Source organism: Bradysia coprophila (genome assembly GCF_014529535.1).
Source record: "Bradysia coprophila strain Holo2 chromosome X unlocalized genomic scaffold, BU_Bcop_v1 contig_130, whole genome shotgun sequence".
Taxonomy (NCBI): domain Eukaryota; kingdom Metazoa; phylum Arthropoda; class Insecta; order Diptera; family Sciaridae; genus Bradysia; species Bradysia coprophila.
Genome location: NW_023503296.1, coordinates 1,993,870 through 2,018,765, shown reverse-complemented (window position 1 = coordinate 2,018,765; position 24,896 = coordinate 1,993,870). Strand labels below are relative to the sequence as shown.

General features: G+C 35.9%; 4 protein-coding genes across 5 annotated transcripts; 3 read left to right on the top strand and 1 right to left on the bottom strand.

The window, feature by feature from the left end:
* The first annotated feature begins 911 nt into the window (after positions 1–911).
* LOC119067916 lies at positions 912–13,727 on the top strand. The gene is made up of 3 exons (XM_037171217.1): positions 912–1,345; positions 9,180–12,587; positions 12,645–13,727. The coding sequence occupies exons 2-3, from the start codon at positions 9,196–9,198 to the stop codon at positions 13,210–13,212; spliced, it is 3,960 nt and encodes a 1,319-aa protein (XP_037027112.1). The 5' UTR covers positions 912–1,345; positions 9,180–9,195; the 3' UTR covers positions 13,213–13,727.
* LOC119067918 (pre-mRNA-splicing factor 18) lies at positions 9,099–21,845 on the top strand. Of its 2 annotated transcripts, XM_037171220.1 has the most exons (4): positions 9,099–9,109; positions 20,535–20,602; positions 20,679–20,796; positions 20,914–21,845. In XM_037171220.1, exons 2-4 carry the CDS (start codon positions 20,540–20,542, stop codon positions 21,765–21,767), a joined length of 1,035 nt encoding a protein of 344 aa, XP_037027115.1. In that variant the 5' UTR covers positions 9,099–9,109; positions 20,535–20,539; the 3' UTR covers positions 21,768–21,845. The 2 variants fall into 2 exon arrangements, with proteins under 2 accessions (XP_037027115.1, XP_037027114.1); XM_037171219.1 differs by lacking the exon at positions 9,099–9,109 and having other exon boundaries at positions 20,448–20,602.
* Positions 15,967–18,738, top strand: LOC119067917 (excitatory amino acid transporter 3-like). Its single transcript, XM_037171218.1, has 7 exons — positions 15,967–16,920; positions 16,990–17,407; positions 17,460–17,584; positions 17,639–17,708; positions 17,771–17,796; positions 18,326–18,434; positions 18,497–18,738. Exons 1-7 carry the CDS (start codon positions 16,344–16,346, stop codon positions 18,636–18,638), a joined length of 1,467 nt encoding a protein of 488 aa, XP_037027113.1. The 5' UTR covers positions 15,967–16,343; the 3' UTR covers positions 18,639–18,738.
* Positions 21,846–22,540: 695 nt separating the features above from the next.
* Positions 22,541–24,267, bottom strand: LOC119067915 (pyrroline-5-carboxylate reductase 3). Its single transcript, XM_037171216.1, has 8 exons — positions 23,928–24,267; positions 23,808–23,855; positions 23,635–23,735; positions 23,402–23,560; positions 23,126–23,344; positions 22,918–23,067; positions 22,779–22,840; positions 22,541–22,707 (listed from the first exon to the last, which is right to left on the bottom strand). Exons 1-8 carry the CDS (start codon positions 23,959–23,961, stop codon positions 22,641–22,643), a joined length of 840 nt encoding a protein of 279 aa, XP_037027111.1. The 5' UTR covers positions 23,962–24,267; the 3' UTR covers positions 22,541–22,640.
* Between the last annotated feature and the right edge of the window lie 629 nt (positions 24,268–24,896).

Here is a 24,896-nt window from a genome sequence, read left to right as displayed (position 1 = left end):
TTCGAGGCAACAGCTGAAGTTGGGAGCTTTTCTGACTCCCATCTTTCCCAGATGGTTTTTCAGACTACAATGTTCACTTATCGTCCCTAGTCCCTCTGATTCTGGCTCATGCTGAGAACATCATTGACCCACTTGTTTTCGGGCGCTGGGATTACTCTACTAAAAGCGACCCAGTATCACACAGGGATGGGAGGCGAATCGTATATATCATCGTTCACATCTGGTATGATATTTGTGGTGTCTATTGCATAACTTGCAAAAGTATCAAGTTATTCGACCTGTTATTTTCGTCGATAGATTCCTCTGCCATCTGCAAGCGATTGCGATAAAATGCAGAAATCCCGAATACACGTAAACCATATCAAAAAACAATATTTTGAATTTATTATTGAGAACATTAAATCTGAGTAGAACTCGTTCTCGATATTATATTTGATGTAGACACGTTTCATTTTATGATTTTGCCTCTTTTGCCTCGTTAAAAATCATGTTCCAGCATCCATGATAGCCCTGGTATGGTAGCGTATTATGTATAAGCGACAACGGTAATGTTTGTTGTCAATAAATATTTCTCGCTTAGTAGAAATAGTTTTATGGACAAAGTATAAAATGACACTTTCCGGTGATGAAAATTCTATTTTTGTGATCGGGTCAATCATTTTTAGATTCGCATAAATTTTCGACCACAACAAAAACTGATGACCGAAACAGGTAAATGGTAATAAATGAAAATTCAAGTAAAAATTGCAAGAAAAAAAACACAAATTTGTACTACGATTGTCTTATTCCAACGGAACGGAATCATATTCATCATGTTTATATCTCGAAATATCTGACTGTGTGTATAACTACTATCAGTGCACAAGAGAGTCGTTTGATGGTATATCCATTCGCTTTTAACCATTCCGTTCCTCATTCAACAGTAAACAGTGTACAAGTGCGGTCGCGTTTACCAGTTTTTAACTTAATCATATAAATTTGCCGTTAAATTTGGTTTTCGATTGACTCTATAAGTGAGTTACGTTTTAGAACATGAAATACCGAAATGAATAAAGGTCGATTTGTGATAGAGTTATTGGACATGGATAGATTTTGTTAGAGAAAACAATAATAAAACAAAAAGTGTGACTCGTATTGTGTTCATCGTTTTCATTCAAAATTTGTTCAAAGAAAAAAAAAACTGGAAACTGGAATACAACAACCGAAAAGTTAATTCAAGTAAATTAATTAATCAGAAGAACGGCCCATTTTGCATACGGTGAAACCGTGTCGTCATTAAGGCCAATAGGTTCAAGGTTCGTCGCTTAAAAAGTCTTTCGTTTTTCATTCTCCGCATTTTTACCGAGTGAGTAAAGAAAACAAGCATTTTTAAAAGAAATTTCTGTTAAATTTTTCTGGTGTGTTGATGATTGCTTCATTTATATATATAAAAATAGATGTAACGTACGCGCATACGTATTGATTGTGTGTCAACAAAGTGAAGAGAAAATGAAAATTGCATGTTTAATGACAGAAATTGCAATTAATCGATGCGTATAGCTTTATGCCAAAGGAATTTCTGCATATATATGAAAAATAAAAAGCAATTTTTTTTCTTTTAATTACAAAATGATATTGCATTTAATTTGTCATTACAATTTACTTGTAAGTCGAATAGGAAATTGATTTTATTTTGTTGTTATTGGGAGTATAATGCAATTGTAATTAAAAAAAAGTTTTTTTTTATTATTATTACTTTGATTCGATGTTGTGACAACGAACGGTGTTATTATATGAATTGATATGAAGAAATCGTTACCTTTCTTCATAACTAAAGGTTGCTTTTTCGGCATGCGTAGAGCTTGAAGCCCGAGTCGCAAACACTTTCTCCCTATCGTTTCGCATTAAATTTTACATGCCACTATTCTGTGATGATTAAAATGGGAATAGTTCAAGTTTGAGAACCACTAACACGGAAAACTTAATACGGAAGAGTTTCTACTTACGAATTGAGTACATTACGTTTGTCTTCCCAAATTTTTATTCTGACGAGTTTAAGCGACATTTAGAACAACGTAATAGTATTTCATATAGCTAGAACTGTGAAGTGGTATTTCGGATCGAGGTGGCGTAAATGCTTTGAGATGAAGCCTCGCCTCTGGCTCGGATTGTAACATTTCACACAACCACTTCCATCATTTGTCCTGAGCGTACTGTCTCTATTGACCCTTACCTTCGGCTAGTACTGTAAATATCACATGTGTCGGGAACAAATTCTTCTTGCATCAATGGTTGAACCGAAACACTTTACTTTGTATTATGCATTCGATTAGTTGGGAAAATGGTTTACAAGTTCTAAGTGGACTATTAATACGACTAAAAAATTTCTGTCGGATATACTAGTAAATGATATGTAATTAGCAAGCAGTCTAACTTATTTATACCTCACGTAAGAGTTTTACATGAGGTATAAATAGATTTTTTTTAGAGTTTGGTGCTAAAGAAGAACGACTCACATCGGAGATTTGTTTTAAGTTTAGATATAATAGGCAATACAGGATTAGTGAAAATCACACGATGTGTATTTTCATAGTCTAACTGAGGTCTCGAGTGACAATATGCACGAATAGTGCCTAAAAGCGCATACTTGATGGCATAAATAACTATTTCCTTCCTGTTTGGCAGAGTTGACATATAAATGATTGGAAGGGAAGCAATTTTCTGTCTATGAACCAGTTGGTAATTAATTAGGTATTCGCCTACACACTGACAAAAAAGTTTCAAAAAGCTCAGCTGATGCAGGTAACTTTGTCTCCAGGTAATCTACAATAGCTGCCACAGCTGTAGCGCCCCATACAAAAAATACAGCTGCGGCAGATAATGTAGATTACCTGGAGACAAAGTTACCTGCGACAGGTGAGCGTTTCGAAACTTTTTTGTCAGTGCACCTTACTTTATGTTCGAATTTTAGTCAGAACCTTTCATAAAATTTATCGATTTAGAAACCATTTTTAAAAGATAAAAATTGAGTCTCAGAACGATCTCTCTGAATTTGTCTAACAAATAGAATTCTGCAGTTTTTCCACGCCATTAAATAAATTACTTTCCATTAAACACAAAGAAATGTGGCTCTACTTAAATTTGATTTTTCCCAATTATTTTACGAGACATTTCATTGTTCTCCGATTCAACGATTCGGTTGATTGAATAATTCTAATCAGCCACGGCATCACAACTTTCTCAGCCCTATTAACGTTTATTATTTTTGTTCATCTGATAACAATGCATCAGAGTGCGTCTTACATATTGGTTCGGAATGCTAAAACTCTAAACCCATCGCGTCAGCAATTTCTACAAAATAATGGTCTGAGCATAAATCAATGTTACTTGAAAGACGAAAAAAAAGTAGAAAGAAAAGCCGTGTGTGTGATCTAATCTTCTTGTAAACACTATGCATCAGACTGTGTGCTCATCGTATACACATATATGTGCGGTGTGTTCACATACAATAAGCAAAGCATATATTTCCATTAGCCAAAATATTATAACAAAATTTTGTTTTAATTTTATTGCATGATTCAGTTCATGCGATGAATACCGTTAGAATAAAATATCATTTTAATATGGGTCACATATATGAATCCGTCGTTGTCTACAAGTTTTTTTTAAATATAAACAACAATATAACTTATACCATCAATATGGTTATGTGGTTGCTGTATATATAAATATATGACGGTTTCATATCTTCTTGTGGTACCTTCAATGGTTTTTATTTTTGTTTTATTTTTAGTTTGTATTAAGTACATAACAGTGTACAACACAGTATTCTCAACCTGTTACACATTATAGCTATACTTGCATTGACTGAAACTCATGAATAACATTATTTTTCTTCAAAAGTTTTTGCAATTAGCTGCTGGTTGATGGTGTATACATAGTTACCTACATATATAATGCAATGTGTTATGTATGCATAGTATACCCACTATAGCAATTTTGATTTGATTTCATTCATTTTTCTGTGATTTATGAATTACGTTGCACGTTGCGTTTCATTGTTCAATTTTATTATCAGCAATATAGTTACGCTGCTGGTGAGATGACTCGATACGACGATAACAGTTGTATGGGTAAACGTATTTGTGTGAACCGGTAATTGTAGTCACTCCGCCAATGGTTCACAGAAAAATGTTTATTAAACGATTACAATAGAATAGAATTCACTTTGATTCCAATTCATCAAGTGTCTAGATCGGAATATTCCGAAACTATAGCTTGTTTGATCGGGTGACCCTGTTCACAGAATGTTGAATAATCTTCAAACCGAAGTGAAGTTAAGTTCAAGAATCACTTTGATTCAGCAAATCACAATTAAGTACAAAAAATGATGTGTTGAATAAATGCACGGGAAATAGGTTTGAGAGACGCTAAATTCTAGCGAATGTGGAGACTATACTGCATATGTAGAACAAAATCTATCGATCGTGCTCACTGTTAGTTGATAATCCCAAATTGACAATACAAAATGAAAAACCTATCTTCTACAATTGACGGTCTCTGTGTAATTGTTATGTTTTATCGAACCATAGGACTCAGGCCTCAGCTTGACCTATGGCTAATACATTCTACCATAAAGCCATAAGTGTTCGCTTTTATACAATCGTGGTGTCTTCAAACACTTTTTTTCAATTTGCAAAAAAATGAACCATTAATCCAAAGATTCAAATATTATCTCGGCCAAAAATATGTGACGAAGTTCTTTGGGTCGTTTCATACACGACAAACATGTCAACAGTATAATTTTTGGGTCTTTTACCTCGTTCTATCTAAACAAGAGCTCATGAGTTTGATGCGAAATCTATTACTTCGCTAGTTTTAACATATAGTAATTGCTATAAAAGATCACATCACCGACAGAACCGTATTTTTGTAGTTGTTGTCAATAACATGATGATGCATCTTTTAATGAACCAAGAAATATAACATTTGTGAAAAATAAGAGTGAAACTAGCTCTTGAAAGTTCTGGAACGAATGATTCTTGGTTTCGGTAATAAATTTCGGTTGAGTTTAATAAACCAAAATCATTATTGTCTGTCTATGTCTATCATTCAGTCAGAACCGAATAACCAAATACCGTACACTTCGGATATGAATATTTATTTTATTACATTTTTGTGTTAAGCATACATATAACGTAACGTTCTCTTTTCATAACTACATAATGTAAGAGAGCCGGAAAGAAATTAGCGAAACGTAAATTTTTTTTTTTTTGTTCAAAACTAAATATTCTATTAAATATTCAAATTGTAATTGCAAATAATAGTCTCATGAATTTGCATAAACAAGTAAATCGAATGTACAACACCGTTTCAAATATGAAATAAAAAGAAAATAAAAAACAGGTCAGACACAACCTCTCTTGACTTCCTTTATTGTTAAACACAACGAGCAAAGTCAAGATCAAGAGACATACGAATTTTTGTTTCTGTATTTTTGTTTATTAATCAATATAGAAATATCATAAACATTACGTGCTTTTGTGTATATATATATTGACAGTGTCTGTTGGGTGGGTAAGGCCATTCATGACTAATAATTTTTTAACGCCACGTTTCGTGAACATTATAATCGAAGACATACACGAAAAAAAAAAACGATTTAAATTTTCAAAGGAATGTGGGAGGACAACTTTCTTTTCAGAATTCTAGAGTGTGGTTACAAACGAAAGCGATGCAATATAAAGAGGTTAATCACACTTGAATAAGTAATCACACTCATTTGACTTAGATCGATTAGTTAAATTATTTATTTATTTTTTCAATTTTTTCTTTCTTAAATTTTAATTCCTCAAAAAATTCATCTATTCTATAGTCATATCAGGTTGTTTCATGTACCATTTATAATAAAAATAGAAAGAAAATGATTTTATTTTTAAAAACTGATGCTCATTATACATCTTGAATGTAAATTAGGTCAAGGTAACAACTTATAACAGAATGTTACACCTCAAAGAGAGGAGAAAAAAAAAATAAAACGAAAGAAAAAAAAAACACGACTGAAAACTGGTTTACGTTTTGGTTCATAAATGATAACTTGCGTAGGTCATTCATCTATCGATAAAAGCTTTATTTTCGATTTGCTCTTTAGTTACATTTTTTCTGATTTTTTTTTGTTTGTCTTTTTTTTTATACTCAATTTAATGAGTTTAGTGTATTATCTTATGTTTTGAATATATATAGGCATTTAGGTGTACCTTATGCTTTAACATCACGTAAATTTATTATTCAAAAAGTAATTTTTTTTGGACTTTTTTTTTGTTGTATCATATAAATATTCCAAATAAAAATTATTTAAATTATTTTATTTTCTCTAAGATTTGGTCGGAAATGTTCGCTATTAAATTTGGAATAAAATTGGATTTTTACTTTTTTTTCTTTTCTCGTCTTAATACAAGTAGTGTTGACACAAATAAATTCTTTATTTTTTTTTGTGTGTATAACCACAAAGCTCTTGATAAGATGGAATGTCTACCTACCGATATATACCTATTTAAGTGTGTCAGACATTTAATTAATTCAAGAAAAATATTGAGAATTTTGGTTAAACTGGGTATCATAATATTATTTCCATCCCAGTAATAAAAAAAAATATTAAAAATTTGTTTAAAGAAATGTTGTTCTTTACTCTTATTTTTCACAAGTTTTATATATTTCTTGGTTCATTAACGCAAAACCGCTTATGATTTCTTTTTCTTTTTTACATTCCAAATATAGGAGCAGCTCCAATTTTCACCGATATATGTGTGATCTGATCTTTTGATCTCACAGGTTTCTATATCCACACACCATTTTCATTTCCAACAGCTACGTAAAACATAATTTAGTTTAATTCTTTAAGCACATTAGCGATACAGAAATTTGCAAAAATATTTTTAATTGTAAAAACTGAGAATGACTAAGCTTTTGAAGCTACTTTTCGTATGAATCGTGACTGTAAGCAACATTTCTTTTTGTAACGCCTTCGAATGTATAGTTAAAATTGAACGAAACAATTATAATTTCAAATTGCAGAATATTTTACCGAAAAATCATTCGACTGACTTGGCTTAATTAATTGTTCTTGTAGCAGAGAAACAGCATTGTAATGTTAGCTGAGTAACAACAATTTCACTTTTTAAACAGTTAATTTTATCTAAACAGAATAACGGTGCGCTAATTTGATCAAAATGAAACGAAAGATTGTTATAGATATTTAAGTGGGAAACGAACAAACGTTGAGTTGATCTGGAATGTGTAGAATGTCTCATGTCTGAAACAGAGCATATAGAAACAATTCCCAAATATTCAGCTAAGTACGGTAATAACGTGCATTTTGATAAGTGTATATCAATCACATGTGTAACGAGTAACCTCAATAAAAACGACGACATAGTACAATACCCTCTCTAGCAAACAAACTTCATATACGTTAACGAATAAAGTAGATTCAAAAATTCAGAAATTCTGGTATCATTGCGTAGTAGTAGTAGTAGTAGTAGTAGTAGTAGTAGTAAAGTCTCTATGGTCTTTAGTTTATATGAGTGGTTTTCGAGGTCAACTTTCATCCTTAGCATTTTTTTAATTAAAATTTTACCTACCAGATTGTTGAATTCAATAAGCTCTCAAAATCTCTGAATCAATTTTTTTAAACAATAACTCTTGCTATTTACATTTCAACGTTAAAATTAACAGGACTACCCGAAAAAAGAAATTGATAGCTCAAAAACAGGAATTGATCGATAGGAAAAGAGGAAAGTAAAAGGAACATCTTTCTGTCTTAGTAATTTGAATCACTTCTCTCTTGTCTGAGATCCATTCACCTTTTCTTGCGGTCAATTCTCTTTTTAGAATTATTAGTTTATATACTTCCCCTCAACATAATCCACATTAGAATTAAACAAATACAGCACGAACCGCAAGAATAGATCGCTAGGACCAAAGCACCTAGCAGGGTAATAGAGGTTTTACCACGTCAAATAGAATAATATTTTGATACCAATATTAGCAGCAAAGGTATGGAAATTTTCGCATACTTAGTACTCCACTTTTTTCTATTACAAAGCTAGGTAACGTTTGGTTTACGATATGTGTTAGCTGCATACGAGCCACGCATACACTAGTCTCGATTACAACAAGCTGACAGTAAACAAAATGGTCTTTAACCGAGCAACACCTCTTCACTTTCCCACCTGTTGTCACATATAGTGATTATGGTATGAAAGATCCTTTTTTATTTATTGTCAGTTTCTAGTAATCAAGACTATTTTTTAAAACAAATTTTTGAATTAAAGAATTTAAGAATTTTTTGGAATTTTTAACAACCAAATTTCAAAAAAAAAGATCTGAACTAGTAAAGGGACTTTTGAATTCGTTTTCTTAAATAAAAAACACTCCGAGTCAAGATAAAACCGACTGACACTTAAATTCAACGCATGAGACTGTCGCATCTGTTTCTAACTCCACTAGACACAAGGCTGACTGTTGTTTACTGTCTTGACTAGACATGGGTCATTAAAAAAAAATCTGATTTGTCTTACACTCTAGCAGTAAAGGTCACCTGAGATCTTTTTGATTTTACCAATTAAATTTACTCGAGCACCTCTGGCGAAAGCTTATCAAAATATTCGAATTTCCATCAATCAATTTTCAAAATCTGCATGTAAAGACTGATCTAGATCTATTACGATTTTTACACTGAAATATTGACGCCAATGATCGACTATCATGAAACTGTAATCCTATTCCTAACTAGAAAAAAACTCATACACAAGACCAAATTCCGATACCGTGTCAAAATAGAGATACATCCGTTGGTAATAATGTATTCAATGTCTTGCTATGAAATTCATTGAAACAAATTAAATTAAATTGGGTTGAATAACGCATAACGCATCGACTAAATGGTATAAAGTTCCTAAATGTCTGCCAAAGTAAATCGTTTTGAATGTACAAAAAATGTAGGTAGAATGTACGAAGAAGAACGAAATTAAAATATTAATAATTGAAAATCACCAGCATAAATATAAAATTGAATGGATTTTTAGCAAAGCATTAACAGTTATCAATAATAGTCAGTGGCTTTAATAAAGTAATATTTTAATGAAGAACGATACGTGTGACTGGAATATAAATTCTTTACTTTTTTGTTTGCATTTCAGATAAAACGGCAGAGAAATGAAAGCGATTTTGTATTTGATGGTCATACTCTTGGTCAGCCATGCGACATGTGGAGCCAATTCGTATGACGAATACGAAGAAGGTGCCAATGACGAATTATCATCCAATTCGGATAAGGACATTGTGACCAGCAGCTACATTTTGCCGAAACAGATATTCAACGATGGAAAACCTTTTTATTTGGAAAAGGATCCAGTGTCTGGAATGTTAGATTTCAATTCGAAAAAGTCGTCGGGTATCAGCAGTGCACCGACTATTATTAATCCACAAACGGACAAGGATATCAGCTTGAATACAAACAGTATTCATACACCGAATTTTCATGATTTCCTCAATTTACCTGTGAAATATTCATCGTCGAAATTCGTCTATCCGTTAGTGTCGTCAAGCTATGCTAATTTGAAGTATCAAGGAAACAACAAGAACTTCATTTCGAACCATAAAAATTATTCGACTACGACGACAACTTCACCAAAATATTACACCGCTCCGACTAAACTTCATTTACCGGATGCAACTAAATCATCACCTCAGTTGTACACAGAAACCTATTCAACCGTTGCGACAAAGATTACAAATCCACCGACAAGACCTCCACCATTGACCACGATAGCTACGACTTCGTCAACAACGATTACAACAACTCCAACAACGGAAGCTACACAAGCCACTACAACACCTAAGCCTTTGTTCACACGAGAGCCGACAAAATACACAACCACCAAATACAAATACTCCACAATCCGAAAACGTCCGTTATCCACCACAACTGAAAGCTTAAAGGAATTACACAGTACAACAGTTGTAACGACTGCTCCACCAACATCCACAACACCATTCATTTTTTTGACAACACCTTCACCAACCACAGCTAACATAATTCAACGACCTACGACCATACACTCACCATTTCGACCATTGCCAACATTGGGAACAACAACTTCACCAACAATTGGTTATTCTACCAGGAGCCCAGGAGATGTGTACAGCAGCATGTCTAACAAAAAGGACCCGAATGACATGAGTCTTTCCGAATTGTTTAACTCGCTGCTAGATGATGAAATGCCCGAACACTCGAATAGCCAACATTACGACTCATTTAGTGAGTCGAGCGTGGAAATTGAAACAAGAAAGCCCATCTTACAGAACGGTTCTTTTGTTGGTGTTAGTGAGGAGAATATCGGAAACGAGTACGTAAAATATGAAGTGCAGAAACCAAATATTAATGTTGCTCAGTACAAGCCGGTTTCCAGCATGAACAACATTGTCATATCACCGGATCAAGATTCGGCATCGTTTGTCCTAGGTAGCCAGCAATCAGTCGGTACTCATTATTTGGGAACAAATGCAAAGGAAACTCCAACGTCGAACCAAGCGGTAGGAAATGATTTCAAATACGGAACATATTATGACGAGAACAGTTATCAGTCAATGAAACCACAAGGATTTGTTATGACTAAGACAACTGAAAGACCGACAACAGTAGAAATTAAATCGGAATCAGAACCATCGAAAAATCCAAATTCGGGTATCCGTTTCCCGGTCGACAAATTCGAGAACGCTCCGATAGTAACTGGAACTTTCAAAAGCGATTTCATCGCTCCAATAGCATTACCACAAACTGGCAGTGGACACATTGTATTCCCACCAAATAGTGAAACTGTTCAGGCTACAGTCAATGCTCAGCATCTAGCGGCCAGCAACACAGATTTCTTGGATAGTACCAACCTGGTTACATTCCAAGAAAATAAAGACAACCCGAGCCACATTCAACCTGATGGTGGAAACAACAATAACCAAGTCATTTCATTGCACCAAGTACAAAAAAATCAACATCAACAACAGCAGCAACAACAACAACCACCACCACCAGGACCTCATACGCTTCAATTCACACAACAGCAAGAATTCGCTCAAGCTCAGCAATATGAGTCACCCCTACAACAACAATTCGTACAACCCCAATATCAATTCAATCAACAGCAAAACCAGCAGCACCACCAGCAACAATCTCCCCCTCAGTTTGCTCAGCAACAGAATTCACATCAAAACGGTCCATTTGCTCATCAAAATCCACAACAACACGAACCGAATAGACAACAGACTCTGCAGCCGAATCGGCATGCAGAAGTGCCTAACGTGCAAGGAAACTATCCGACAATCTCAAATGATTTAACACCTCCAGAAGAATCGAGTAATCATCCGCAACAACAAATTTCGGAAATTAATCACCGACCTCCCATTACGAGACCTCCACAACATTTCGGCCACAATGATTTAACGAGAAATCCACTTCCTGGCGTGCACCGTCCAATCAATAATGATCGTCCTCTACCAAATATTCTTCCACAATTCAGACCTAATGCCAAAATTGGACAAGGACATCCACACAATAAAGACGCGGCAAATGTGAGAATGGGTCAGCCTCCTTTCGGGGCACGATTACCACAAACACAACAACGGCTCCAACATAACAATAACAATCAGAATGGAAGACCAAATCCGTCGTTCAGACGACCCCCAACTGCGGCCAACTCTTTTAATGCGAAAATGGCTGGCCCTCCACCACCAGAACAAATGGATCAAAATCGTCGATATTTCCAATTGCGCCCATCACCGAACGAACGTGTTTACAATCATCCACACCGTCATTTCATTGACGGTATGCCGTTACAACGACATGGTGGAATCGACGTAGCCGAAGCTAAATCCGACTCTCTTCCGATTTATGAAAACAACGAATTTCAAAGAAACATTCCACGTAGGTCAATTGGAGGACAAATGCCAGATAGAGTTGAAGAACGGGGAAAGTTGGAACCTGTAGTCACCTTACAGATGATTCAGTATCAAAAGCTATTGCAGAAAGACGCATCAAAACAGAACACACTGCCACATAATAAGAATCCTGATGCACCTGTTTCAGTTCACACAGCATCCGACAAGCCCCCTGTCTATGTTGTGTATCCAGTTAAAACGTCTCCAATGAAATTAGATGTAATCGGTCAGAAAGAAACGGATCCAGTTGTTGTAGGGCAGAGAGGTGAACAGCCCCCTTTGCCTCCATCCGAAATCAACTCAATTGGCGCCGGAAACGAATACCAAAATACTCCGTTCACAGTTATTCGTCAAGAACAAGAACCAATATTGATGGTCAAGCAGAAACCCGGCCAACAAGGAAATAAACAACACTTTCCATATCCACTTGAACGGCCAGAGAATGGACTAGAGGCAAACGGACAAATTTATTTCAAAAAAGAGCCTTTCTATGGAACCAACGGTGTATATAATTTGGGCGAAGAACCGGTCGATGCGCAGGGCAAAGTAGTGAACAAAGGAGCATTCAACTTTAATCGTAACAACGAAGAGAAAATCTCGAGCAAATTAACGAGGTTTGTTGATCAACTAACGTAATATTCAGACAATTTTACCATTTCTTTTTGTTTCAGATTGACGGAACGTCCAATTGCAATTGCCTACACACCAACCGAGCCGACACACTACTATGATCACAGCGACAAATTTTCAAACGCCAATCATGCTAGTTCAGTCATTCCCGAAATTCGTGACGAATCCGAAGGCGATACCGATGAATTTGGAAACCCGTCCCGAGGAGAAAACTATCAACAGGATTTCCAAGCACCATTCTACCCCAGCGTCAACTTAGGCAATTCTCCAGATCACCGAAATGGATGGTCTGTTTTGACATCAACTCAAAATTTGGCTAAAAATAAGGAAATTATTAACCGATCGGACGTAAATGTTGAAAATGACGATAAGAAATCGGATAACCAGGACGTGGACATGGACGATATGGATGTGAACACCGAAGCGTTCAATTCGGAAAGTTTTCAGCCGGAATTTCAGTCTGGATTTAAACCCATATACCCTGCCGATATGAAGGAAAGTCCATCCGTTGCTCCGAAAGCGAATAAGGTGGCTAAAGAAGTTGATAGCATAGAAGCTTTAGTATACGATGATGAAAACGATAAAGAGGAAACAAGCACAGATAAGTAAAAGAGTGAGTAATATGGTGACATTGTCTAGAGTCCAACAATATTTTTTTTGTTGGTATACATCCCCAAATCATTGGTGAAATTTAAATTCTTTTTCAATGTTTTTCTTTTGAAAATCCAATGTAAGAAACGTAAACAGTTTGGAACACAAAAGTCGATTCTTATATTTGATTTTCGACAACAATTTTTTTTTTGTAACTTTTTTTTGTTAAGTTAGACTGATTTTAAGATTTTTTTTTTATTTAAATTTTAAATGAATGAATTTTCGTAAAACATAAGAAAATATTTTTTTTGCACTTTCTTTAAGCTGAAAAAATTGATTAACGAATCACATCAGTGTGTATTATTATGGCCTAGTAATGTTAGAACGATGATTTCTATTTTCGTATTAGGTAAATGTTGTAATTTATTTATTTATTTTTAAATCTAAGCAAAAAAAAAAACGAAAACCGATATGAAAACAACGTACTACAGTAAGAATTTTAACAAATAAAATTTAAAATAAAAACGAAAAAATCATATTGACCTTGATCGTGACCGCCTCGAAAGGAGTGAACAAACAAACCCACTTTTTGCCCCAATTGAAGTGTGTGTATCTCGTATCCAACAAATTTCACCTGATTCAAATCATTTTTTCTCCTTTAAAGTTAGGATCACTTTTACCTGATGTTACCCGGTTAGGGAAAGGAAACCGGAAGGTTTTTAGCAATACCGGTTTCCGGTAATACCGGTGTTTCATTGAATTCTTTTTTCTCCATAAATCTCAAAAACAGTCCAAGAATTTAATGTGTAGATCATTTCAGACTGGTTTTAATTTTAATGCACATCACTATTTTGAAAACTTCGTTCAGTTTGAAAAATTACTTCCAATATGCCACCTTTAAATACAGTCATGGAGTAGAAGCGTACCTTCATTCTGTTATATTTTCGTGTTGTTTGAATTCCTTGAACCTCTTCTCAAATTTAAGAACGCGTGGATTTAATCAGCAGAACCGTTTAGAAAATTGATTGACATATTCAATGAAATCAAAACATCTCTCAAGCAGCTACACAAATTCAAACTGGGTCTTAGTCCTCATTTTTTCTTACAAAAATAAACGATAGAGTTTATCTCATGTAATTTTCAATAAACAAGGGGTTTATCTGACACAATTCGATTTTGTATCGCTGCTCTATGGACGCTTGGTTTAAATAAGATCAATGGTTTCGAATTTTCAAAAGGTCCATAATCGCTTACATTCCGCAGCTATGTATTCGGGACGAAATTTTTAATGTGCTTTTATACTTGTAAATTTTTTGGATAAAAAGAAACTGTGTACTCTGTAATCTAAACTGACGCAAAGTTTTAGTGAAAGCTAGAAATAGATCTACATTAAGGATGTCTCTTCAGAAGAGCTATTAGACCATTCGTCATGACAATTAGAGATCAGAGATCACAACCTTTTAGTGTAGAATTTCTAGGAAGGAATAGTTGAAGTTTAAATTTACAATATCACAACGCAAATTTTTAGACATCCTAAGATTTTGGGTGACTTCATTTGAAATTAGCAAAGGGCTATCACTCTTATGCACCGAAATATTATAATCCAGGTACTTCTACCAAATTGTAAAGGCAAAGTTATGCGATTTCATTCGTTTATTGATATTTTTCCAAGAAAATTACGTTGGTTTCGACAACTTTATCTATTACCGGTATTCGGGATCCAGTAATACCGGTTTTACCGAAACCGTTTTTACCGAAATCTCTTCCCTAGACCCGGTTTAAAACAGATATTATCAAATCAGGTTCAGGTCATGCACCTATATGCAACGATGTGTCATGGTCCAATATCACCTCAGTTCTCTAAATCAATCTTCATTTCTTGAGTCATTTCCAATATTTCGTCGAGGTGAGAGCCAGTCTGTCACTAAGTACCCATAATCTATTATATTTATCAGATATGGCATATCGTTAGAAAATTGTCGACCCAAGCTCAATGAAAGAACTTGATTAGAACACAAAAACCTCACCCATTTTGGTCAGAAGCATCCAAACGTGGCGCAGGTATATTTTCATCACGAAAATTACAAAAGTCGAAAAAAGATCCAATCCGGAGATTTCAATGTTTTCATAAAAATAGTGCTAGGGACCTCCCGACATATTTTAGGCTTAAAACCCTGTGTGTAAATACTTTTGACTAAACGTTATTTCAAGCTCACCGTGGTTATAGACCAGGTCCCAGTCCCAGTGAAACATCAATGTTCAAATATGGACTCGAACACAGGCATCTGCAAAAAAATTGCCTCTATTGAGAATTCTGTTCTCGTGCTTGGCTCAGTGCTATGCATCCAGAATCACCATTGTTTCATTACGAGCTCGACTAGATATAACTCACCTCCCGCTTTCTTCAGTGATTTCTTTCAAATAGTAGGGGAAACCCCCAAAGACAATTACCAAACAGATGGTGAAGGTAAATGCCATGTCTTCTGTTGTTAACTGAGACTCTCTTAGCAACTTCCCATTTAATAGGTCAACACCACAGATGTCCAAGCGTAAAGTATGGTAATTTTATCTCTAAAACAAGTCGCCTTAACTTCTTTGGAATGTCTTCGTCAGTCATGAATAATATTCTAATATTTAATCAATTTTCTGTTCAGAACACGACCATAAAGCAAACAAATAGTAATCGCAGATGTTATTCCCATTAACATGCGCTGTGGATTCCATTACACTGTTATGAGTATGATGTTATAAGCTGAAATTTATCATGCTTTGTAAGGTGAGAAAAATTAATTTCTGAAATAAATTGATGCAAATAATGTCTGTATCGCGCATGGGACTTGTTCGCTTTGTCTGATACGGCAACTGTTAGTGACAATATTTGTTTTGGAATAATTCAGCAATGAAACATTATTCAGCCGAAAATTGACAATTTTAATCATTCAGTATATTCGTCACTGCTACATTCAATGCCAGCACAAAAAGGCTGTCTGATGGTCGACATAAATTGTTTGAAAAAAATCTACTGAAAAGCTTTGTCTTCAGATCTCACTTCAGTGTCAAGTGAATCGACATAGTTTACTTTGCTGTGAATTAAGAACAAAAAAAAAGTTGTTACTGAACCGAGCCGAGACCCAATTCTATTTTGTGTCATGACATTATCAAACATTGTACTGTGCTCCATGACCCGAATGGATACAGCCAAATTGAAGAAATTCCTTAAAGAGCAACGATTAACATTTGCAACGTTTCTCTCGGTAATACTTGGAGTCGTATGTGGTTGCATTATACGTGCAACATCATCCACCCAATGGCACCAACGGGACATTATGTACCTGAACTTTATCGGTGAAATATTCATGCGTATGCTAAAGTGTCTGATATTACCACTAATGGCATCGTCAATTATGACCGCAATTGGATCGCTGGACCTCAGCTTGTCCAAAAAAATTGGTGTCCGAGCAGTTGCATTCTACATAACCACCACATTTTTGTCCGTTGTGTTGGGAATTATTTTGACAGTGACTATACAGCCTGGTGCAGATCGGAGCGATGCTTCAAATAGAACAACCGATGAAGAGGACATGGCTCACCACAAACCACATGTTTCGACGACAGTGGACACATTGCTTGATCTCATTCGAAATCTCTTTCCGCCAAATATAGTACAGGCCTGCACCAGACAGTTTCAGACAAATCTTACGCAGCAACAGGGAAATCCAAGTGATGGTAAGGTTCTATTTGGCATTGCCTGTAAGACACACTCCTAATGGACTTTTTTCTGTTCTGCGATTTTAGACATCTTTACATGGCATATAAGCAGTGATAGCTATATCGATGGTCTGAATATTATGGGTGTAGTGGCCATGTCTTGTGTCTTTGGCGTTGCGACCAGTGTAATTCGAGATAGTGTGCAAAATCTGTCTGCAATTATCAGTCAATTTGATAAGGTGATAATGAAAGTAACGCAATGGGTCATTCTTCTATCACCAGTTGGAATATTCTTTCTAACTATGTCACAAATAGTAAAAATGGAGAATTTAGCGGACATTGCTGGAAAGCTTGGTCTATACTTTCTGACCGTAACGGCTGGTCTTTCCATTCAAGGACTCGTCGTTTTACCAATAATTTACTTTGCACTTACTAGAGCGAATCCATACAAATTTTTTGGAGGCTTAAGCCAAGCACTCATGACAGCGTTCGGAACTTCGTCCAGGTAGAGATTATTGGTTTTGTTACCGAAACCAATTATCGAAATGATTTTTCAGTTCAGCTACGTTGCCTGTAACCATACAATGCTTAGTTGAAAAAAATGGGGTGGACTCAAATCTGGCCAAATTCATGGTACCTATAGGTGCAGTTATCAATATGGACGGAACGGCCTTATACGAAGGTTTTTCTTCTAAGTTTTACATTTTCGTAATTTTTCAAATGTTTCTAATTCAAGCGGTTGCTGCTCTATTTATGGCACAATATTATGGAGTCGAGCTGACATTCGGGAAAATTGTGGCTGTTAGGTATATGTCCTGATCCTGCAATATCTGTCGATTTGTACCTAATAAAATTTCGTTTTGTTAAGTATAACAGCCACAGCAGCGAGTATAGGTTAGACCGAATCAAGTGTAAATTTGTTTTAATGAATATTGCCGTTAAAAACTGGCGAAAATCAGGAATCTTAAACACGTTTAAGTAAAAAAAAAAAAACAATTTTCCTGACCTCGATTCAAAATCTACTCGATCCTCGTTACCATACGAAAGTGGGATTTTTTATATGTGCAAAACAGTAACATAATTTGAATTTAACCTGTTATAAACGGCTGTCATCTGTTATCGACAACTACAGCAAGAATAAACGACAAACTCTGACTGATGAGCTCTTATGTAGCAAAAATCAGGTTCAAAACAAATGAAGTAAAAGATTTCTGAAATCAGTCTCTGAAAATCTTCGGTCAAATGAAGTTATTGTTTGAATAGTAAAACTGTATTCTTAAAACTGTGACAGGTTAATAGAGTTCAGGAAAATTTCTAAAAATATTTACGTGAAACACTTCCTAAAGCATTTCTGATTTTTTGAGCACCTTTAACGGCAATTTTCGTTATGATAATTAACACATGAATTGGTCTAAAAGTATAGGTGCAGCCGGCATTCCCTCAGCAGGCTTAGTTACACTAATTATGGTATTGGAGGCGGTCGGTGCTCCAACAGATAAAATTGGACTAATTATGTCGGTCGATTGGCTTTTGTAAGTGTTTCGCTGTAATGGCACGGCAAAAAATGAACAAACAAAATTGCATATTTATCTAGGGACAGGATTCGAACCGTCGTCAATGTAATGGGAGATTCAGTCGGTGCCGGTGTTGTGATGCATTTATGCAGAAATGATCTGGAGAAACTGGATGAAAATTCGGCTGCAATTGAAGAAAAATTCCAGAATACCCATTGCTAAGATGTTTTCGTAACTTAAGTTAGTTCGTAGCGATGATGTTCAGACAGCTTTAACGATATCATCAAATTTATTGAGAAATTAAAAATTAACGAACTGATAACCATTTACAGCTTCCAATGGGAAAATTGGTTTGGAAAAATGCATTGCAGTTAACCCTTAAAAGGAAAATGTGACAAAAGTCACGCGCATACTTCCAAAACAACTGATATTTGAGGTGACGCATTTTGCACCTAAACGCAAACATTTTATCAAGAAATAAAGAAAATTTTACAAAAAAAAAAAATTGTTCACAAAGCGACAGATGATTTGGATTGTGTTGGATTTATTGTTCTCCATTTTTTTGAATTTTAGCATTTCCTCAACATCTGCCACTTGTGACGCAAATTTTTTGCAACATTTTCTTTATAATAAATACTTTCTGCTGTCAGGTGCAGAATGCGTCACCTAAAATGATGCCAATTGTTTTAAAAGGATGCATGTTACCAGTGTAACATTTCCCACATTTGGACTTATATCAGCTGTTTTGGAAGAATTATTTCATTTCTCAGCAGTTAGAGATTGTTCACACTGTTCCAAAGATATAACATCCTTCAAATAGAACTGTGCGCCAGCCGGCCGCGCCGGCCACGCCAGCCGATTTTAGGATCAGCCGGTAGTCGCCGCTGACACACTCTCAGCCGCCATTAGCCGACGTTTGGTTAGCGGCTGTATCGGCTGAAATCCTCATCAAAGGTTTTTGAAGAAATGGTCGAAAAACATTCAAGTCTTCAACACGTCAGACAGACGTAGATAAGAAAATGAGGGCGACCGTGAGATTCACTATTTACTATAACTTGCTGGTCGGCAATATCGATTTTTTGTAAGAACTATGCTAAGGAAATGTCGACACTTTCAATGTTGGCAAAAAGAATACTGTCTACCCTGATGACTAGCAGCAAAAGAAAATTTTTCATTGCTGGATTAGTAGAAAGTCGAGCCTTTTGCTAAGTAATGCTAACAATTTTTTTGTTTATACAAAACATCAAAGAGCAACCATCCTCTACAAATTACGCCACTTTCGACGAACTTCAATAAATTGAGTTTTTGAAAACTTTTGGATCTTTTATTCAGTTATATCGATTTAGCCGCCGACGCCGCCGACGTCGACTTATTTTTTGACGTAGCCGGCTGCCGATACCCACCGGCGTCAAATTATCCGCCGACCTCATCGGCTGAGACCGGCGCACAGTTCTACCTTCAAATCCTTAATCTCCTGGAACGAATAAAAAAGAAAATATGCAATGACAAGTACACCAAGGCAAGTTTAATTATAGGGTCTTGGGAACTCTTGCTCTGATCATAACAGTCTATACAGTGTTAAAAGAGCGTAGTGGAAACATAGGAAAAACTAGTTAATTTAACTGATCTCGATGTCAAAATTTTTACTCTGTAGACTGTTACGTTCAGAGCGAGTAAACCGAAGACCAGTTAATTATAACTTGTCATTGCATTTTTTCATAGAGTATTATGATCAAAGAGAATAATAAACTGGCCTTCGGTCCTCTCGCTCGCGTCTAAACATGTTGAAGATAAGCAAATACTTTGACAAAGTCCCCCAAGGCAAGATATAATAAACTGGTCTTCGGTCTTCTCTTGATATATCTCTTAAGGCAAGTCAAAATAACTTGTCTGAACAGGACATAATAGATGAAATGACTGGTCCGAATAATATTTTCGTCTCTCTCAAAATAACAGTCTTTTTTACTCTTGAATGCTTATATGGCCTCTGGAAAGTAAGTGCAACATTCGGTGTAATAATAAGAAGAATATTGTTCAAGTTGACATTACGAATTAAGCAAAACAAAAATTCCCTTTTGTGTTTACAATTAACAAATACGTTTATCCAACCAGAATAAGTAACAATGGAAATTTTGAAGGCAGAAATAGCTAGAAAACGCAAACTTCTCGAGGATAAAAAGCTTGTGGTAAGTGCAATTAAATGCAAGGTTGCAAGAACTTGCCTCCTTTCTACATTTTGTCTAACATTGCAATCAAACTTAGGACGAAAGCAAAAAATACTTTAAACGAGGAGATCTCTTGGCGAAGGAAGAAGAGGAATATCTGCAAAAATACGGCCACAAGGAAGAGAACACATCACCGCAAAAGAACACAAATTATGGTGAGCGAACACAAAACTTTCAAAAATGCGTAGATGACATCAGTTCCATCTCATAACATACTTCCACTTTTCTACGATTTTTTCTCACCTCAAATGTAACTATTTCCGTTTGTTCAGCTACGACTTCTACAAACGAATCGGACCAACAGCTTCTACCACGACTCGAAGTCATTAAACGATTACGGGACCGTGGTGAAGCGATAATGCTCTTCGGCGAAGATGAATTGGATGCATTTCGGCGACTCCGGCACTTGGAAATTACTCAGCCCGAAGTGAACCATGGTTTCCGCAATGATTTCCAGGAAGCTATGGACCAGGTCGACCAACAATATTTGGATGAAATTTTAGCCTGTTCCGAGGAGATCAAACAAAACAAATCTGACAAAGTGAACGATGAGATCGTCATCGATGATTCGGTGACGTACGATCAAATTCAGGAAATGGCCAAGAACCTGGGACGAAACAATAAGGATCACGATCACATGGTCATCAGCACGTTCCTCGAATTCATTTTAAAGATGTGGCACACTCAAGTGAATTCTTATTCGCAAACCGAACGAATGTCCACTAACGTTAAAATTGCTCGCGCCACATGTGCACAGACAAAGGTCTATATGAAACCGCTACTGCGAAAACTGAAAAAGAAAACACTTCCTGAGGACATTCTGGATAGTTTGACCGATATAACGAAGCGCCTGCTGAATCGGAATTACATTAAAGCCAGTGATGCGTATCTACAGATGGCAATAGGAAATTCACCGTGGCCAATTGGTGTTACCATGGTTGGTATCCATGCTCGTACGGGACGTGAAAAGATTTTCTCCAAAAATGTGGCCCATGTTATGAATGACGAGACACAGCGAAAATACATTCAAGGACTGAAACGTTTGATGACGAAATGCCAGGAGTACTTTCCAACTGATCCATCCAGATGCGTTGAATATGTTAGCAAGAAAGACCAATGTATGTAGACGAAAGTGTATCTCAAGTGAATCATGCGTTGAATCATAAATCATATGTTAAATCTGAATAAAAATCGATTGAGAGGATCTCTGTGTTTGTTTGCCTCGCAGATGAAACAATGGAAATACAATTACAACGGCTCTCTGCACTAACCTTATAGAGTGTAATGATGAAAGAGAAGAAGTTATTTTGACAAGTACCCCAAGGCAAGTTATAATAACTAGTCTTCGGTTTTCTCGCTCTGATCATAACAGTCTATAATAAAAATTAATCTGGCGCTCTCGAATCACTTTTGAATGAACGGCTCAGTTTAAAATTGCTACCCCTGCCGTTTGGCACTCTACATTTGGAACTGGTCAAAACTAGGTGTTTAACAATTTGATTACATTTCGTAAATCGTTCACAAGAATCAACCTACTCGACTCGACCTATATTGTTTATCATTTAAACGCCAGCCGTTATCATCACCTTATTGGTCAATCGTTGATTGCGGTTAAAAAATACTGAAAGTGATTAACGATGACAAGTATTTCGGCAATGTAGAGGAAAAATGGTGAAAGAATTTTGAAGGCAAGAGAACTTGTCCTGTCCTCGTTATCGAATTTTTAGAATAAATTCTCTCAAACAATTGGGATCTTGATGCTATACCGCTTAAAATCACACAATGCAATGAGAAATGAAAGCATAAAAAGGAAATATATTCATAGTCAACACGAACACAGCGTGCCACTCAGGCCTACCCATTGAAAGATCAACCAATCAAATAGAAAACCAACGAAACTCAGCCACTTAACGAGTAATTTTATTGGATTAAATACGCACTAGTTGAGTCATGTGTTTTTGTTTGTCGCATACAGTCTAAAATATCGAAGACAGATCTTTTACGATTGTTTACCGAGCTGTTCGGCTCGTTCTGAAGCTTTTTCCACGGCATTGATGAGAGCATTTCTATGTGGATCCCAACAAAAATGCCAAACGTTACGTCCAATTCAAATGTTTTATAGACCGTTAACACTTACCTCAAACCCCCTTTTTCCAATTCATGAACGCCATGTATTGTTGTGCCGCCCGGCGAACAAACCTACAAGAAATATTGGCACAAAATGAATTCCGTACACCGCTAGTACGCTGCGTAACTGTCACCCAATTTCAATTTACCTCATCTCTCAAAACAGCGGGATGTTTTCCTGTTGTTAAAACGGTTTTTGCAGCTCCCAACAAGGTCTGTGCCGCGAATTGGATGGCCATTTGACGTGGAACGCCTTGTTTGACACTACCATCAGCTAATGCTTCAATGATCGTGTACACCTAAACCAAATCAATTTCGTACAATGGACCACGTCCTCGTTTTCGATTTGAAACTTACATAAGCCGGTCCACAGCCCGTAACAGCCCCAATCGCATTTATCATTTTCTCGGGAACCTGTTGTGCCAAGCCGAGTGAATTTAACAGGAGATGCACCTTTTCGAGATCGTGCTGTGTGACATAACTTCCAGGGGAGTAAATAGTGCAACCCTCTCCGACTTGCATTGGAGTGTTGGGCATCGTTCGGACCATTTTTAGTGTTGTCATAAAGTCGAACGACTATTCAATAACGGTTTTTGGTAAGCTTTGTCAAACGGAGCATTTAATCAAACTTACCGTCGCTAGTTGCGCTAAGGTCACTCCTGCTAACACTGACACGAACACTTTATCTTTTTCGCGTGTTGATGCCATAACAGAACTCTTGAGTTGTGACGCAACTGTTATTAGCATGTGAGGTTTTACACATAGAAAGATAATGTCCGATTTGGTCACGACCTTGTCGATGTTTTTCAAAATGAAATAACTTGAAAACCATAATTATTCCATTAAGAGATAAGGCACTTAGTTACCTCTCCATTTTCCTCTGTAGCGGAAGCGCCAATTTCTCTCCACTTTTCCAGATTTTCGATGTGCGGTCCAGACACAAGTGCTTGGCTCGGTTTAATTATGCCTTAAATTCACAGAGATCTTTTTTATAAGCCGGAAACATAATTTTTATGGAATATGAATAAGGATGTTATACCTCGAGCTATCAGTCCAGACCCGATTGCAAAAGCCATATTTCCTCCGCCTGTAGGTGGGAATGGAAAATGTGTATGAAATGGTAAATGAGTAGAAGGTAAATCTACTTTAGCGAACATACCGATAAAACCAATTCGTTCATCTAGCTTTGCCATCGTGGTAATTTATTAGCAACCGACCAATGAAGGAAGTAACAATGTTTTACGGTTTTTGTCCTGTTAAATGTCTGAAGGTAAATAGACAACCAGCTAAATTGACGGAAATATCGACTGGAATCTTTGTTATTGACAATAATAGGCCGTGACGTCACGTACACTTGTAGTATATCGTTGATGTAAAATGCAGGCACTATACTATACTAGTTCAAGAGATGAAAGGTTCAGGGCTAAATGCTGTATATTTTGTACGGTCTGCAGTTATAGCACTTATCAGCTGTCCAGAATGACATCTTCTGAATTGTTCTTCTTATGATTCTTAAATCATTGATTGGGTCACATTGATCTAAAGTGTCTGCTTACATTCACGTTTAACATTATTAAGAATGAATTTGCCAAGGTTTCAAACAACTGAGATTCAAACCGATCCGAATGATTGATTATATAGAATCATTAGTTAGACAATTTTGTGGAATAGTTTTTGCAGTAGAGTTGGTAAAGTCAGCCATGTCGCATCTTGAAAAATAGTAATTTATGCAATAAGTTTTGAAAAGAGATTGTTTACCCAAATACATACGACAAGAAACCTCTCAATGCTAAACAATTGAAAATGATTTAATTTTCATTTTTTGAATATCTACCGGTGAAATCTATCAACTTCTATGTGCTTTTTAAATTGATGTAATCATAGAATTATTATTAACAAACTGAGAAAATATTCATTCAACGTTGTTAAAATGTTCGATCACCGGGCACAATTTATACAAATAAGTTTCTTGTATTTTGTTCCAGCCTAAAATTACGCGTAAATTGAAACATATTTACAAGAAGCATGGTGTCACTATGGTACACTCAAGTAATGGCACCATCAAACAACACCTTGGTACATTAAAAGACAAGTTGCCTAATAACTCCAAGTCTGGCATTTATAAGAT

Excerpts from the sequence above, each read along its gene's own strand:
- LOC119067917 (XM_037171218.1), top strand. The coding sequence starts at position 16,344 with ATGACATTATCAAACATTGTACTGTGCTCCATGACCCGAATGGATACA. Across the intron at positions 17,408-17,459 it reads GCGTTCGGAACTTCGTCCAG|TTCAGCTACGTTGCCTGTAA; the intron begins GTAGAGATTATT and ends ATGATTTTTCAG. Across the intron at positions 17,709-17,770 it reads GGGAAAATTGTGGCTGTTAG|TATAACAGCCACAGCAGCGA; the intron begins GTATATGTCCTG and ends CGTTTTGTTAAG.
- LOC119067915 (XM_037171216.1), bottom strand. The coding sequence starts at position 23,961 with ATGGCAAAGCTAGATGAACGAATTGGTTTTATCG. Across the intron at positions 23,856-23,927 it reads TGAACGAATTGGTTTTATCG|GCGGAGGAAATATGGCTTTT; the intron begins GTATGTTCGCTA and ends TCCCACCTACAG. Across the intron at positions 22,708-22,778 it reads TTGGAAAAAGGGGGTTTGAG|AAATGCTCTCATCAATGCCG; the intron begins GTAAGTGTTAAC and ends GGATCCACATAG.
- LOC119067918 (XM_037171220.1), top strand. The coding sequence starts at position 20,540 with ATGGAAATTTTGAAGGCAGAAATAGCTAGAAAACGCAAACTTCTCGAG. Across the intron at positions 20,603-20,678 it reads TCGAGGATAAAAAGCTTGTG|GACGAAAGCAAAAAATACTT; the intron begins GTAAGTGCAATT and ends AATCAAACTTAG. Across the intron at positions 20,797-20,913 it reads GCAAAAGAACACAAATTATG|CTACGACTTCTACAAACGAA; the intron begins GTGAGCGAACAC and ends CCGTTTGTTCAG.
- LOC119067916 (XM_037171217.1), top strand. The coding sequence starts at position 9,196 with ATGAAAGCGATTTTGTATTTGATGGTCATACTCTTGGTCAGCCATGCG. Across the intron at positions 12,588-12,644 it reads ATCTCGAGCAAATTAACGAG|ATTGACGGAACGTCCAATTG; the intron begins GTTTGTTGATCA and ends TTTTTGTTTCAG.